The sequence below is a fragment of the Lycorma delicatula genome, chromosome 2 (assembly GCF_047948215.1).
Source record: "Lycorma delicatula isolate Av1 chromosome 2, ASM4794821v1, whole genome shotgun sequence".
NCBI classification, from domain to species: domain Eukaryota; kingdom Metazoa; phylum Arthropoda; class Insecta; order Hemiptera; family Fulgoridae; genus Lycorma; species Lycorma delicatula.
This window is the reverse complement of record NC_134456.1, coordinates 82,105,895-82,122,982: the sequence shown is the minus strand read 5'-3', so window position 1 is coordinate 82,122,982 and position 17,088 is coordinate 82,105,895. Positions and strand designations below refer to the sequence as shown.

General features: G+C 30.0%; 1 protein-coding gene across 1 annotated transcript; it reads right to left on the bottom strand.

Annotated features, from left to right (window-relative positions):
• Positions 1–1,670: 1,670 nt before the first annotated feature.
• On the bottom strand, positions 1,671–16,901 carry Tpi (triose phosphate isomerase). Its single transcript, XM_075355628.1, has 5 exons — positions 16,696–16,901; positions 14,945–15,058; positions 9,831–9,925; positions 7,287–7,505; positions 1,671–2,073 (listed from the first exon to the last, which is right to left on the bottom strand). The coding sequence occupies exons 1-5, from the start codon at positions 16,853–16,855 to the stop codon at positions 1,858–1,860; spliced, it is 804 nt and encodes a 267-aa protein (XP_075211743.1). The 5' UTR covers positions 16,856–16,901; the 3' UTR covers positions 1,671–1,857.
• Positions 16,902–17,088: the final 187 nt, after the last annotated feature.

Below are 17,088 nucleotides of genomic sequence, written 5' to 3'. Positions count from 1 at the left end.
ATTTTATCTGTTAATTTCTGTTCTGCTTTGGTTCCATCTTGATTTTTATTATACTGCAAAATACCCCTTTTGAATTTTCAAAGTCAGAAAATTGGTTGCAAAGATAACATTTTTGAATAACTGATCTGTTAGATCAAGAGTGTACCATAATGTATGTAAAAGTCAGGAATACCTCATTTTTTGAAAATTGGATGATTGTTTGCATATAAGTGAACCCCATTGCAACTCCCAAAATAGTACCCCAGGGCCACTCAGTTTGTTACCAGTTGATTGTGATGAAAGTAATGGTCTAGCCTCGCATAACATGCTTGCATCACTTCACCACTTAACCTTACACGTAGTCCTCAAGGGAAACTCATTATTATTATTAAACCAATTTTTTAAATGTAAATTTAATTCTTTTATTTTTGTAATATTATTCATTTGAATCATTCAGTTTCAATCCAGTTAACATAGTAATAGACTCAGAGTTCATTAATTCAATTCATTGAAGTTTGTGCTTCAACCGGCAAATCTCATGACACTCCAGTAAACATAAGGATTCCAACATGGGCTCATACATCTAAATCTGTTCAGTTGCTACTATGGAACATACATACATACACCCTAAATACATTCTGTTGGCAGTTATGTAATTAAAAATATAGCCTCTCATTATTTTGTAGCCTTAATTGGCTTATAGGGAACTTCTCACATTTTTTCTTTTTGAAGTTCTGAGGTGTACTTGTTGTACACAACCTGTTGTGAGGTAGCGCTAGTCACTTTCAAAAATGGCATACCCTCAAAACCAACCCATCCCAGGCTTTCTACTGATAATAATAATTTCCCTTCTCCTTCTTCACTAAGTTTTTTCTGCACATCAGCAGACCACATCCAATGAAATTTCAGGCAGATTGTGTTCAGCCTTACAAGAAATATGCTCTGTGCATAGTGTACTTCATTACTAGCAAAGAAAGCAACTCTTGATTAATGTCACTTATAACTAAATCGATTCAAAAGACTGCAACAGATGGTAAAGCAACAAATTTAGATTTGTTTGAAATCAAAAACTTATTTTAGGTTACCTCGAAAACATCATATAAAGAACAATTTATGATATGTTAAAAGAGTGCAAAAATCCATTGTAGTTAGTGACTCAATGCAATACGACTGAAAAAAATTATTTTTTAAACAAGTTAAAAATTATCAAATTTAATGTAAGGCGTACAAAAAAAACAAAATGTGAACTAAATGTTACTGTAGAGGTAATAAAATATATTTAATAATCATTACCTTCATCCACAAAAGTTTTCAACATACTATTAATACAAGTATATATTTTCAAAATATTAACAAGTTTAATAATATAAAATTAAGTTTATTTGTACCAGTAATAATATGAAACAGTATTATAGTTATAAAAAAAAGTAAAATTTATTAAAATATTTTAATTTGTTTTTACAATATGGGCATATTAAAATAGAAAACAGGCCAATAATTAGCATTCTATCAAAATTCATAAATTTAAAATATTAATATTTGTAATAAAGGTGAATTTTAGATATCTATAATAAACACAAATCTAAAAAATTATTTTCTTTATTAAAAAAAAAAAATGGATAACATTTATCAATAGATTTAAATAAATTTAAATATAAATTTATCAATTTATTATTATATATTTCACTATGACTTTAGTTAACAATTAATTTATCTCAGTCTTATTGAAAAAATTAAGAAATAATATTTTTGATAAAATAAATTAAAAAAATTTATGTATATATGTGAAAAAATAAAACATTAAATGAATGTGGTAATATAATTTTTCTCTATTAAATTTACAACCAGTATTGACATTTTTGTTACTGGTTGCTGTAATTAACAAGTTTGTTTATTGGAATTAACAATGTCAACAAACTCAGGTTTCAGCGAGGCACCACCAACAAGGAAACCATCAATATCTTTCTCTTTTGCCAAATCTTTACTGTTTTCACCAGTGACTGACCCTCCATAAATAATACGGATTTTTTGTGCAGCACAATCTCCAAGCTTAGTTTTAAACCAGTTTCTTAACTTGCAATGAACTTCTTGAGCCTAAAAGAAAAACAGAAATATAAGACAACAAAAGTGTTAAAATATAATAAAAATTTTAAAACACATCTACAATGTAGGACATGAGAATTTTTTATAGTAATTTTTCTATTAATACTTTTTACTGACTTTTCGAAAAAAGTAAGGTAATCCTATCTATCACATGGTGGGGTTGGGAAGGTGAAAATTAATTCTCTTTCCGTTTTAAGGTATGAGGAGTATGAAAATAATACCATTTATGTAGATTGAGGTTTCCTTAAACACACGTATGCGTACACACACACACACACACATGCCTATGTATAAAATTTTGAGGCTCAAAAATCTCTACTACTAAACCAATTTCATTGAAATTTAGATATGCTGTATTTTTGAATCTAAAGTTGTGCATGTAAAAATTTGATGACGATTGGTTGAGTCAATCTTGAATTACAATGAAAAAGCTTCGTTTGCTACAATGCTGCAAGTTGGAATGTTACATTTCTTTACTATTACCAATACCAAACAAAATTCTTAAAAATATTAAAACCAAATTAATGAAAATTCTGCCTTTTGTACAAAACTACGCAAATTTTTTATGTATTTAATCCAATGAATGGCTTACATCTGACAAAATTTTAATAAAATTCCTAAGTACTGGATTGGCTTCTGTTTTTCAAGGACCACTATTCAGTTTTCTTACAGCAACAATAAAAATGTAAAAGAATCCTGCACCTAGAATCCTGATAAAAAGGTAGGTGCTCTGACTGTTATAAATTTAATAGAATATTGCAGAAAAAAAGGGTTGTGGCACGATGGGCACTAACTACTGAATAAACAGCAAAAAAATGCATCTCCAAACTGTACAAGAACTGCTTACTCATAATCACAGGGAAAGTGAGCAGTTCAAGAATCAAGTAATTGCTACTGATTAATTTTAAACCTGAAGTTACAAAGCTGTGTGTATTTGGTTTCTATACTCTCAGAGACCAAAGAAATCAATCGAAGTGAAGGCAAATTATTTTTGCTTATGATAAACAGGATCTTGTTAAGGACAGAGTACCTAATGGTGTTAGTGTGACTGCTATTTACTGCAAAATCTTAATTCAAAAGAGTTTACAACCAAAATTTCAAATAGTACATTGTAAAAAAAAAATATATACAATGGTATGTCAAATAATGCATGATAATATGCACTCGCATATAGCAAGTTGTCATTGATATTTTTATTGATTATGCTTAGGAAATGCTTGCCACCCACCAACAGCCCTGAGTTCACTGGACTTTCCAAAGCAAAGAACTTATCAGCTGACACTTATCACTTATTACCTGTCATGACCCAGGATTTTGACACCTTGACAAAGATTGTCAGGAATTCAAAAGCTACTATACCACTGGTGAACATGTATTACATATGGGGGAGTATTGAAGGGCTGTGAACTTGATTTGAGAAATGATAATGATTTGTGATTTTAAAAGAGGATAGGAGAAGAGAGGATTAAAAATGCTACAAGATGCACAAAATTTTATGATGAGTACACCATATTCTTTAAGTACAGTGGTAGTAAGACTTGTCTTTCAACACAAATAGTGCGGGAATGATCAATAACTGAAGTCTTCCAAAAATATATTTATTTGAATAAGTGATGCGAGTATATAGCTTGTTCACAACAATAGTAGTCCAACTAAAATATAAACTAAAGGTAGCCAAAAGTAACAGCTTATATTAAGCAGAATCAGTATATATAATTTAATTTTTCTTTTTTCTTAATAGATGCAGCAATACAAGTTTTAATGTAGGTTAATCAAGTTCAATGTGTGCACCTTTTATAGCTTAGCAGACATCTTAGACCATAATCCAACTCTTGTCAATTGTTTAGGAACATCTGCAGTGTTATTAGATAAACAGCTTCAACAACTTTTTTTCATCCAAAAATCTTGGAACTATTCCTGGTATATACAACTTTTAATAAATCCCAAGCAAAAAAAAAAACCAAAGGAGTGATATCTATAGATCTAGACGCCCAAGCAGTTGGACCTCCATGTCTGATCCAACATGGGGAAAATGTTCAAAAACATGACAAATATCTCCATGAAAGTGTGGTGGAACACCAGCTTGTTGGAAACTGAAGCCTGCAGGAATCTGAGAACAGCAAAGTTTTCAAGAATGTTGAGTTATGAATAACTGCCTGTCCAGGACTGGAAGTGAATGTTATTACATACATGATTCACATTCTCATCACTAACTGAAACTCTTTGATGATTTCCAGTTTGGGAAACCAAGCTTCTAGTCTCTAAAATTTGTATCCCATTGATGAATAGACTTTGATGTAGGAGGATCAAATTCCACTCTGCTAACCAAAGCACATACTGACCCTTTTGTTGTATGGTCCACATCTCAACTGACTATTGTATTGCGAGTTGGCTTGCCAGTGCATGCATATTCCAATATGACCTTTAGAATGCACAGAACAATCTTGAAGATGATTTCAAGTAGATTGAGCCAGTATGTTTAAGAGATTACAACTGGCTTTTTAAATATAGGCCATTACTTTTAGATACCTTTAACCTTAACACCCTGTATATGTAATCCAAGCCATAGGCACACTCACTACAGCAACAAAGGATGTAGCTATGTAACTGCCTATAGGGTACTCAATCAAAAAAGATGTACTAGATATGTGGAGACTTCTACAATATCATATGAATTAACAAATAAAGAGAGTTCTTAACATCCAAACATTTCATTTCAGATCACAAAATATTTTTATCAAAGCAGTACATAGTAGTAGTAGTAGTAGTAGAAGCTATAAGAGTACTTTTTAGAGAGGATTAGGAAAAGCAGCTTTACCCCTGATTAGGCGCTCTGACCATTAAGCTTATTGTGCAGCCATCAATAGGAAAGAATGTAGAAGTTGATTCATAAATTAAACAGAGCCATGTACCAAAGACACGCTGTAAGATGATAGTAACAGCTAGCAAAATTATTCCAACTGTCTGTGACTATGGTTTTATCATTAAGAAATTTGAATAAAATTTGTACGATCTACATACACATTTTTTGTGATGCTCTGAACCAATTATTGCTTTGAAAATCATGAACTGCTACAAGTTTTATCAGTATTTATAGTCTACCTATGTAATATATTTTAATATTTATTTGATAATTATTTAAATAAGATTTAATTGTTATCCTTCATGAAATAAATTTTTAATTTAATACAAAATTATTTGAAACTGTGTTTAATACTTTAGTCTTTAAAATTGGCCAAATTATGCCAGCGACTATATTTATGATTTACATATTAGGCAATCTGCAATCATACATTCTAAATGTAATTTTATCTATATCTAATCATACACTTTTTCCTAAGTAAGTATTTTAAACAGTAAAGCGAAGAATTTTTTAATATTACAGAAATATATTTAATATTAAAACATGAACTCAGTGAATCATGCATTGATTTTTCCAATCAAGCTACTGGCCACCAGTATGGTTTCTATCCTTCACATAGAAATTCATAATTTAAATAAGTATGTATACACTACTACTGCATGACCAAAATTAAGATTGCACCCAGACTTGATCGGCAGTGCTGTGATCAACACACAATCTAGAGCATAACCAACTTGGCTTCACATGTAGAAACAATTTGAACAGCTCATGACTGAAGTAGGTGACGTAATCTATCTGTTTTTTCCTCTTCATCAAAGAATTGTTTAATCAATAATATGATTAAATTTATACTAAGCTTTTATGCTAATTTATAAAATATTTATATTAAGATTTTCTCATATTTGCAGATTTGTCCTTGTTTATCTTAACCACTGCATAAACACTACAATGTCAATGAGGTAGATTATAAAACTTAACGAACTAGTAAATTAAATTTAATGATTTAAATTTAATATAAATTGATAAATATAAATTTTATACTGAGGAATCCTCATTTGATATACTGATTAGTAAAATGTAGATAAAAGTAAGAGATAAAATATTATTATTGTTCATTAAAATAAAAAATATTGTATAAGTTCTGAAAAGTAATGAGACTTTTGGTAGCCAAAGTGGCAACACTGTAAAGTTACTAGTAAATATATGGTTATATGAACAGCTGATTTATTTAAGGTAATATTTTTAGTCTATTGTTGCCACATGAGAAACCTTTCATGAAATGAGTTTTTCAAAATTGAAAAGTGCGTATGGATATGATGCTCTGTCACGAGCCCAAGTTTTTAGGTGTTTATAGCATTATCAGATTGCCAGAAATCAGTTATAGATGATCCATGCTTTGGAAGACCGTTAACATCAAAAGGAGACAACAATGTTCAGTGAATCAAAGGCTTGATACGGTACGACCGGCAATTAACTGTCAGAATTGCAGAACATCTGAATTTGAACCATACCACAATCCATCAAATTTTGATGAATTAGACATGAAAAAGGTTTGTGCAAAATTGGTTCCAAGAAACCTGTTTAACAGAAAAACAACAGGATGGAAGTATACAGTGATCTAGAGCAAATTGAAAGCGATCCTGATTTTCTAAATAGATGTTAATACTGGTGATGAATCTTGGATATTTGAGTACAACCCAGAAACAAAATGCCAGAGCAAAGAGTGGCACACTTCAAACTCACCACATCCCAAAAAACCAAAAATGAGCAAATCAAAATCATGCTAATTTATTTCTTCAATAGTAATGGCATTGTCTACAGGACAGATTGTAAATCAATATGTTTACCAAGAAATTCATAAAAGATTGTAGAAAAGAGGTAACTGCGTGAGACCAGCCATTAAAGACAACTGGATGTTGGATCATGACAATGCACCTTATCACACTTCACTCTTAGTTTTTGGCAAAAAAAAAAAAAAAACATTCCTGTAGTTCCTCAACCACCTTATTCACTTAACTTGAGTCCCTGTGACTTTTTCCTGTTCCCGACTAAAATAACACCTCAAAGGACACCATTTTGGAACAGTAGAAAACATAAAAAAAAAAAATGTAACCAACCATCTGAAGGATATTCCAGTTTCTGAGTTACAACACTACTATGAAGAGTGGGAAAACTGCTTGAAGCGTTGCATGGCTTCCCAAGGGAACTATTTTGAAGGTGATAAAGAGTCCATGTATAATTGGATTGAAAATAAAGTTTTTCTGAACCAGTCTCATTACTTTATTAACAGACCTCGTATTGCAGTTAAGTTATAATATAATTTGTAAATGCTAGAACTTACTTGCTGAGGAGTAGCTGTTTTACCAGTCCCAATAGCCCAAACTGGTTCATAAGCGACTACAACTTTAGACCAGTCGCATACTTTCTTTGAGATTGCCTCAATCTGTCTAAAAACAACTTCTTCAGTTTTACCAGCCTCTCTCTCCTCTAACTTTTCTCCAATGCACGCAATAACAAACAACCCAACTTCTAAAGCATGTCCCACTTTGTCAGCTACTAACTAGAAACAAAACAAAAATACTTAATATATATTGTTCTAGTACTGACAATGAAGATCAAGAATAAATAACACTTGAAACAAACGAACATTTATAAATAATTTGAAAAATTTACAAATGTTGTCATTTTATATGTGAAAAATTGAAACAGACTCTTCTAGCATAGATGAACTTTTTATTAAAATACTTATTTACTGTAGTGTCTGTAAAGAAACAGTCGGTTTTAAGAGACTACAGCCAACTGTTATAGAAGAGTGTGTGACATGATAAGTAAGAAATTATCATTTGTCCATAAATATATATAAATAATAAACATACAAACAAATAGATATAAATATATAATACATAAAAAATTATAATACATTAATAATAATAAATAAATTTATCCATCCACTTCTAAAGCATTATCTACAAGTTACAGATTCTAATCAGCTAGAACAAGATTTCATCTTTTCAAAAAACTTATATAAGTTAAATAGGTACTTTTAATACTGTAGAATAGAAAATTTTTTAGGAGAACATTTTAGAAAAAAGTTAAAAGAATCTGTATAAGGATCAGGTAAATGTGTGTATAAGCCACTGTATGTCCAGCTGCAGTGCAGAATAGAATGAAACAGGGTTGCAGCTGGTTTCCATTGCTTTTAATTTGTAAACAGAAGTAAAAAAAGTAAATAAAAGAAAAACTTGAGAGCAAAGTAACAACAGTCTGTGGCAAAGAATTACCAAAAATAAAAAGGTGTAAATACATTACACACTGATGATTTATTTTGGTTGAAAACAAACATAATTGAGAGTGGTTCAAGGATGTGTATGATATAAATTCATTACTGGGATAGATTTCAAAGCAAATAATTAAATTCAATAAAAAGTAAGATAATGAGTAAATAGACAAAGCAAAATGCAATATTCTAGCTGTCTCAGGATTTTCTCATTTAAATTAAATTTAGAGTATAGAAAAAATAAAAATGATATCAAAAGCAAAATAGTGCAAATAAGAACATTTTTTTTCTGAATTCAATTCTAGATTCAGACAAGGAAAGAAATTCTTAAAAAGTACTTCTACGATGTAATTTATGTGGAAATAAAACATAAATAACATGGAAGCCAGGAAATTTATCAAAGAATAAAGACTTTCAAGAGGTGACATTACAAGGGATGTCTAAAGAATAGCAAATCTTACTAAAAGATGACAAATACTAGTGGTCATCTATTAAAACACTAACAATTAGTGAATTTTGTTCTAAAAAGAAATGTAGTATAAAAGCAGTAGAGATAACAAGGGATTAAAGTGCAAGATTCCATTGCAAGTCAGAAGAAAATAGAAAGGGATGGACAGGTACATCAAATCAAAAAAGAAAGGTATTTATTACATACTGTTCAGTTCTTCATGAGAGAACTGTTAAAATAAGTGAGGTACTTAATATATGAATCCTAGTAAAAGTAAATTAGTTTTACATGAATCTGAATAACAGAATGATAACAGAAAGTTCAATTAATCACACACCTCAAATTGGTATGAGCCTTTATAAGCCTACATCTCATTTATATGCCACACTTATAATCCCCATCTCACTGGGCCGGCGTAGGGTTGGGGTTGCCTATTGTTCACAGATTACAACGTATACATCAGGAATAGAAAAAAAAAACAGTGTCTGAATGAGGGTTCTAAAATCTTCAAGTAAATGTCTGGAGGTTTAGAAAACTTTCTTTATTTGGAAATAAACTTACCACACCTGTGGAAAGGTTTTGCCACAGCCCTCTACATATTTTGTTAACTATTTTTGGTTGTAACAAATGGCAGTTTATGATTGCGAGTGAAAGAAAAATAAGTGTTTATAAAAACTGAGAAGCTTAGTTGTATTCAGTTTAAAGAGTTGCTACAATACCTAAAGTATTTTATTTGAATTATCTAGGTAAAGTATGTCAGTATCATCAACACAACTGTATCAATATACTAAGTTAGAGCTAACAGTTAAATGACAGAGTGTAACACCAAAAGCATAGGGGCATAGGGACTTTATGTAACAACTATACAGGACATGTAAAAAAACTGCAAAGTAACAAACTCATTTTTGTCAACCACTTTGGAGATCATATTACAATTGCCGTAACATTAAAAAGCTAGTAATTTTAAGTAAACACATGTGGATGACATCTAAACATATAAAATACAAAAATCATTGTTATATAATATAAAATCATGCAAATCATTCACTATTCTATATATTCAGAATTAAGTTAACACATCTACAATGAACATGTATTACACAAGAAGGTAAAAAAAAATAATTACTTTATAAGTTATGAAATTTTGTTACTTTATTTACCTCATCTGATTCGCCAAATACATTTCTTCTTTCTGAATGTCCAAGAATAACCCAATTAACACCGACATCCTTAATTTGGCAAGGACTTATTTCACCTAAAAAAAGTTAAATCTTTTAAAATTAAAATACATTACCAAAATAATGAAAACCTAGCGAGAGTCCTATGTAATTCATGATCATGTTTTTTCACTGTATATGCTCTATCATCATAAATGTGAATTCTAATATATGTGAAAAATGCTGATCATCTGAAAATATGGCTCCACCAGTACTATACTCTATTTCTGAATTCTCATCTTTACCAATTTATTAAAGCAAGTTATAATAATAAAAATGTATAAAGTTGTTTTAAAAATTAAAAGTTATATGTTTACTTTTCAGTCCCAGTATTAAGATACAATTATAAAAATAAAATAAAATTTACAAAGTTTTGGTTTTGTAATTTTTTTATTAATATGAGTTATTGAAAAATGTTGCTGGAATAATTTCATCTTAGTACCTGTCCACATTATAATGTTTTTTTATATTTTATAAAAAAGGTTACAATATTCACCAGCAGCAAGTTATGAAATAATTTATGTGATGCAAAATATTTTTTTAGGAGGAGCGTACCAAAAATAAGAAAAACAGTTTTAAGAGAAAATATCCATTCAAATTGGCTAGGCATCTACAAAAAGGTTACAATACTAATGCTTAAGTAAATGTAAAATAAATGGTTAGATTGAAAAAATTTCATTTACAAATTTAGTCAAGAATAATTCCTTAGATCTATGATTTTAAAACACTTATGATATTACAAATCTATATTTAAAAAATAAAGATATGGGGAAAAAATTTGAGAACCAAATTCAGGATATTGACTTCTGGGAAATTACAGCAAATTGGGTACCATCGTAAAAAATTTGTTATGTTTTTGTTCACGATTGTCATCAATTAATTTGCAAACAATTATTAATTGAAAAATAATTTTTTCAAGTAACTAATACAAACACTAGAACAGAAAATTTTTATAATAATAAAAATTAATAATTTAATCTATGGTAGTTTTCTATCAAGGAAGAAAAAAGTATTTAAAAAAAATACAAAGATGTATAATCGTAATAAAAATTAATCATATAATCATAGATAAACTGACTGTTACGTGTTATATTTTTCATTTATACACAATTAAAATAATTAAATGCTGAATAAAAAAAAAAAATTTAGATAATTTTTTATTATATAATATTAGTAAATATTTGAAATTATAGTTTTATAAAAGACAAAGAAATTCACTAGTTATTTACTTATTTTCACAATCATTTGACATTAAACAAATATATATGATTATATATAAAATAATCTTATCTTATAACTTTTCCAATAATGGTTTTAGTACTTTTACTATCACACCAAAATGAATAAAAATAAAATTATTTTTTGAAACTTTTTAATTTCATCACAATATTACAGAAACTACAATAAAACTGACATATCAATATGAACACATGACCTCACATACAGTTCCTTCAGTGGCAGAAATATACAACAAAAATATCTCATTTATTTTTTGACAAAAGAAAATCAACACTATATTTTGCTATTATTAAGAAAAGTGATATATTTAAATTATTTAAAAATGTTGCTGGAATAAAGATGAAATGTCAAACTGAATGAAAGACTGGTTCAGTGATAGTATACTGATATTAAAAAAAAAATAAGTGACAGACCCACATGCCTTACAGAAAATAAAATAGTGAAAATATATATTAGAAAAAGTAAAAGTAAGAAGAAAAACACTACGAGAAGAGTATTAGATGACATGCAACATAAAAAGATTATGAACATCTTAATAACATGAACATTAATTCTAATTAGAAACTATTTTTTCTTATTAGAAAAAAGCTTTTCTATGAAGTCATATCTAATAAACAAATTGTTGGAAAAAAAAATTAGTTTCATATATTTCTCTTCTTTTCAATGTTATTATAATGTTTGAAAGAGATCTGTAAAAATTTTGGACAATGATATATGAAAAATACTATTTGCCTATTTTCTTATTGGGCAATTTCAATATCCAAAATTTCATTAAGGGAATAAAAAAAAAAATGGTGTTTGTTTAGTGAATATTTATTTTTATCTGTCAATATGCACTTAAAAAATGTTTTCTGATGGTATGAAATTACAGATCACTTAAACTGTACTACCAAGAAAACAAGTTAATACATTTTATATAATTTTCCAAAATTCCTAGATTCTTGAAATTTCATATTTGGTTTACTGGATTCTTGAGGTTTATGCAGCTTGAAACAAGACAGAAAGAAATACTGTTAATTGGTAGAAACTTGATTTTGTAAACCTTGATGTTGCAGTTATATAACTTTATACAAATTTACAACTTTTTAAAGACAAGCTCTTTCTTTTGTGATGCAAACTGTAAATTAAATATAATCTACTAATTATAACTTAAAATATAATTCTTCCAGATAAATTACATTCTATTCCCAAAGGAAACTTTAGTCAAAATTTTGAAAAATATTTCACACAAAAAGTTTTCCACATTTCATTTCCTTTAAACCTAATCCCCTTCAAATCAAGCTTAGAAAACTAAGTAAAAAGAAAAACTTACCAACATGGGAGAATGGGGTAATAAAGTTTTTACACAATTTATAAATTAATCATAATCATAATTACAGTATCAAGAATATCATAATTTATGAGCATTTATAGACTTTGACAATGATCCATACTTACATTAATTTTATGGACAAACTTGAAAAATAAAATATATGCAACATAAGATATGGAATTTATTTGTTCTAAATGTCGTTCGTCTGTCTGTGAGGTAGCTGAGGAAGTAAAAATTTCAACACAGTTTGCTACAAAATTATGAGAACTTTAGGTACGAGTTGCATTGCAGCCACATTTGTATCTCCAGACTTGATTCATGAGCAAAAAAAAAATCAAATTTATAAGAGTCTAGAGCTTCTGAAGCTTTTGACTTGCATCACGGCATCAGAGTCAAGAGCTAAGATTCTTTGACATCAGAATCAAGAGCTAAGGAGGATCTCTACAACCAAAAAAAGCATAAGTGCGGTCGAATGTTAAGTTAAACTAACACTTTTTTTCAACTGTGAGGGCGTTTCTCACAATGAATTTCTTTCAAAAGGCAAAGATAACAAATGAGTATTATCTTGAATGAAATGTCAAAAGAAAACACCTGAAGCTTGTAAATCAAACCAGTAGATGATTTAGCGCCAGTGAACTTTTTTCCCAAAATTAAAACTGATGTAGGCAGCTTAAAATTTTCAGTTTATTAACTTGACAAAAGAAAATTCCCTAGCAAAACTGTCCAGTGTCTTCAGTTTCAGAAATGTTTCAAATAATAGAAGAATCACTGTAAGTGGTATATTTGAAGCAAAGGTGAACACTTTCGAAGCCTAAAGTATAAAAATTTTCTTTCTAGGCATTTTCAAATATTGAACTGACTCTTATTTCAGTTTAAAACTAAATGCAGTGTTTTCTATAATGTTTTGTTTTTAATAAAAAAACTTCTGTCAAATTTCTTAACTTTTCTTCACGTACAGATGGTGTTAGAATAACTCAGAATTATACTCCGAGCAAAAAGAATTTTGTTGATTACTGGCCATTTACTGTTCATAAAACCTAAAAATCTATATTTTGTGTTTTACAATAATTACTCCAAGTGCTAGAGAAACAATTTTAGGACAGTTTTGTTCATTTTTTCAAGAATCACACAAAACTATAAAATTTGTTCTAAATTTTTACAATGTTTTTGCAATCAATTTCCTTGTTTATATGGAATGGAACGCAAGAATGGCGGGAGTTTCAATATTTCTCCCTACAGATCGCAGAGCCTAGACATGTCCCTTGCTGCTGTATCTTTCTATTATTGGGCGGGTTTCATCAGTTAAGTTTTATTTATGGACGGATTTGGTAATTTGCATTCCTATCCATATGGGCCAGCGTGAAATTTATTTACTGGTTCTGACTGTGGGAGAAAGATTTTGAGCCTAGTACTCCCGGTGTGATTCCCCTTCTGTCCATCTGCTGACGTCCTTTCGGTACCAGCACCTTATGGGCTAGCAGAAATACACCTACCAGGGCCCTAGTTATTTGGAGGGAGCAATGTGCCCCCTTCTCCGGAGGGAGTCGCATATGCTGACTGAATTAAATTGTGGTCTCTTCGTGGGATGGTGTGGGGTGTTGTCTAGGTTTTTATAGTTTTAACAAAATTTAATTGTGAACACTGTCACTTTCACGGCCGGAATTTTCACACTGTTTCCAATTATAGGTTATATGATACACAGGCTCCTAATGCTGATTTGTCATATTCTGACTCTCATACCGCCTCTTCACGGTGGTTCATTTAATATGGAATGAGGCAGTTTTCTTATACCCTGTGGAGTAGGGTCTTCTCGCAGATGTCCTGGAAATGGCCATGTTTGGACATGGCCGCTCTCCTGAACAGTCTGCACGCCTGTGCTACCCCCACCTCTGATAAAGTGTGCAGTCCCACATCATAGCAAAGAGTGACATTTCTGTAACCATGGAGCCCCAAATATTGCCTGCAATGCTATGTTTTGGACAGCTTCTAATTTCTTTTGAAGTGTGAAGTTCAACAAAGCTTCCCATGCCAGGTAAGCATTAGAATCAGCAGGATGTATAGCCGAAAAATGAGCAGTTTGGTCGCCAGTGGATATGGGCTGGCACTGTTCAGTACTGGGTACAGCGAGGCCCTGACGGCCTTTGCCCTTTGGGTCACAAATTTAACATGTTCTGCTAAGGTTTATCCAGGACTACTCCCAGGTACTTAACTGTTTTCCCAAAGGGGATTTTCTCTCATGAGATTTCCAGCTGCCTGGCTGGAGCACGTGTCTTGTATTTGTTTATATGGATTTTTTTTTTAATTTTTATGTTTAATACAGCCAGAGCATGACCAACCAATACAACTTATATATACAATGCAGAGTAAGTAATATTTCAAAGAAAGTAATACATTTTATTTTTAAAACAAATTTCAGGTATAAATTGGCTGCAATTTCATCTACATACCAAAGTAATAAAATTAATACTATTAATATTCAAATTTCAATATTACCATACATAATTACCTGTGAATGCTCCTTTGGGTTCCTTGTATGCATTTTGCGCAGATGCAGCAACATTACCAGGCAATTTGCTCTTTGTATATTCCAAATAAATTGCAGGTACACCTACAACAACCTCTACAAAGAAAAAAAGATTAAAAGTCAAAAATATAGGTTCTGTAAAGCAAAGGGGTTCACAAAATAATATATTAATTATTTACAATTAGGAACTCGCCTTTGATTTTGAGGAGGATTTGGAATATACCTTATTCAGGACCTAAGTTATTTGTTACAATTGAAAATTTTTATGTCCTTTTAAGTTAAACAGTCCCCTCACCAGAAATTTTGTTACATCAACACTGAAGAATGCAAAGTACATTAAATTCTGACTAATAATTTGGTTAAGTTTGTTAATTAAAATAAAATGAGATAGAACTAAATTAGGTTATGTTAAGTGCAATATATACATTATTTACAGAGTAAATAACTTTGTTTAAGCGATATTTAATTGAGCTTAGTTAGGTTTAGGTCAAGGTTAGGGTTAAGTAACTCATATACTGAACTTTGTATGTTAACATAACCTAATTTTCACCAACATAATTAATTAACCTTAACTATTAAATTGTCCAACTATTAGCTGAATCCATAATTATATACAATAAATAATATTATACTTATACATTGTTGAATTATTAAATTTTTTGAGAAAGTACTGTATAACTTACAAGGGTTGTAACTCTGGTGGAAGTTTCTGACAAAAGATCTCCATTATTAATGAATAAGTTCAAGCATAATTAAAGTATACTTCAAATTACATCAATATCTATTAATTACTGTTCGATTATGTTAACTTTCAACTACACCTTGCTGGGAACTAATCTTTACCTTGTTATATGCTAAGGATAGAAGCAATAGTACATTATATTTACACTGTTCTACAGTATATAATTATGACTTAATTATTAGGTCGGCTTAAGTTTTTCTTGTACTGAAATGAATTACATCATACCATTAAGAAATAATAATATTCTGGTACTTTCCCTGAAAAACAATGCATTATATAAAAAATATTTACTCTTCACAGGAATTATTTAGAAAGAATTTAGGTATAACCCTTGCTACCTCGTAGCAGTAATAGTAATTTAAAAAATCTTTTATCATGTTTAAATATACTTGGGGAGAAAAAATAATAATAAAAAGCGTTCTTAAGAGTAAATTTTGCCACAGCAGAGTAAAAAAAATTTTTAACTGATACAGAAGTTTTTACTACATTAAAATTTATTCAACTTCCTTATCAGTGAAAACGTCGGTACTTTTTCGCCACTTTTTTCACTGGGTATTTGATGAGGAATGATAAGCATAATGCTTACATTGGACCTCTTATCAGGTACATTTGGAAGACCCATGTTTGAATGAACTCTATGATCTACGGGCGTATGTTAAGTTTGGCTAATTATAATTTCTCTACAAATACCTCCTCCGAACACCCACCGATTTGGAAGAACTGAAAAAATACCGACGTTTTCACGATGTGGCAGTTATTTCAATAAATAAAAACTAGAACCAAAACGTCTTCACCAGGAATTTACAAGTTATGAAATTAAGCCATTGTTATAAGCAATTTTATATAAATCGTTTTATGGAAATATTTCATTTTTCTAACACCACTACGCGTTTCGAATAACAGGGATGAATAGTTTTTTTTTATTATAGTCTACTTTTAAAGAATACAATTCAAGTTAACCGGTACACATTTACAATTAGTCTGTACTCACCAACGTTTGGATCTAAAGGTCCGCATGTAAGGAATTTAACAATTTCTTCAATGGATTTTTTGTCACCATTCATTTTCCAGTTTCCCCCAACAAAAAATTTTCGACTCATTTTGACTAATTGTGATCCTAAACTGAACGAACAACTCAAACAAACTCTCATACGAAAATGATTTAAAGGACATTACCTCCTTCAAATGACCTCATCAACAGGTTATACACCTACTAGACTTATATGTATGAAGTAATGAACAATGCTTGGAAAAATATTTAAGATGAGTACTCTGTTCTAAGTAGCCGAAATGTTAATAATACAATTAAATTAACAACTTTAAAGCCGCCAAATATTTTCCGAGTGTTATTTAGTGTTACACCGTAAGTTACAAATTTTTAAAT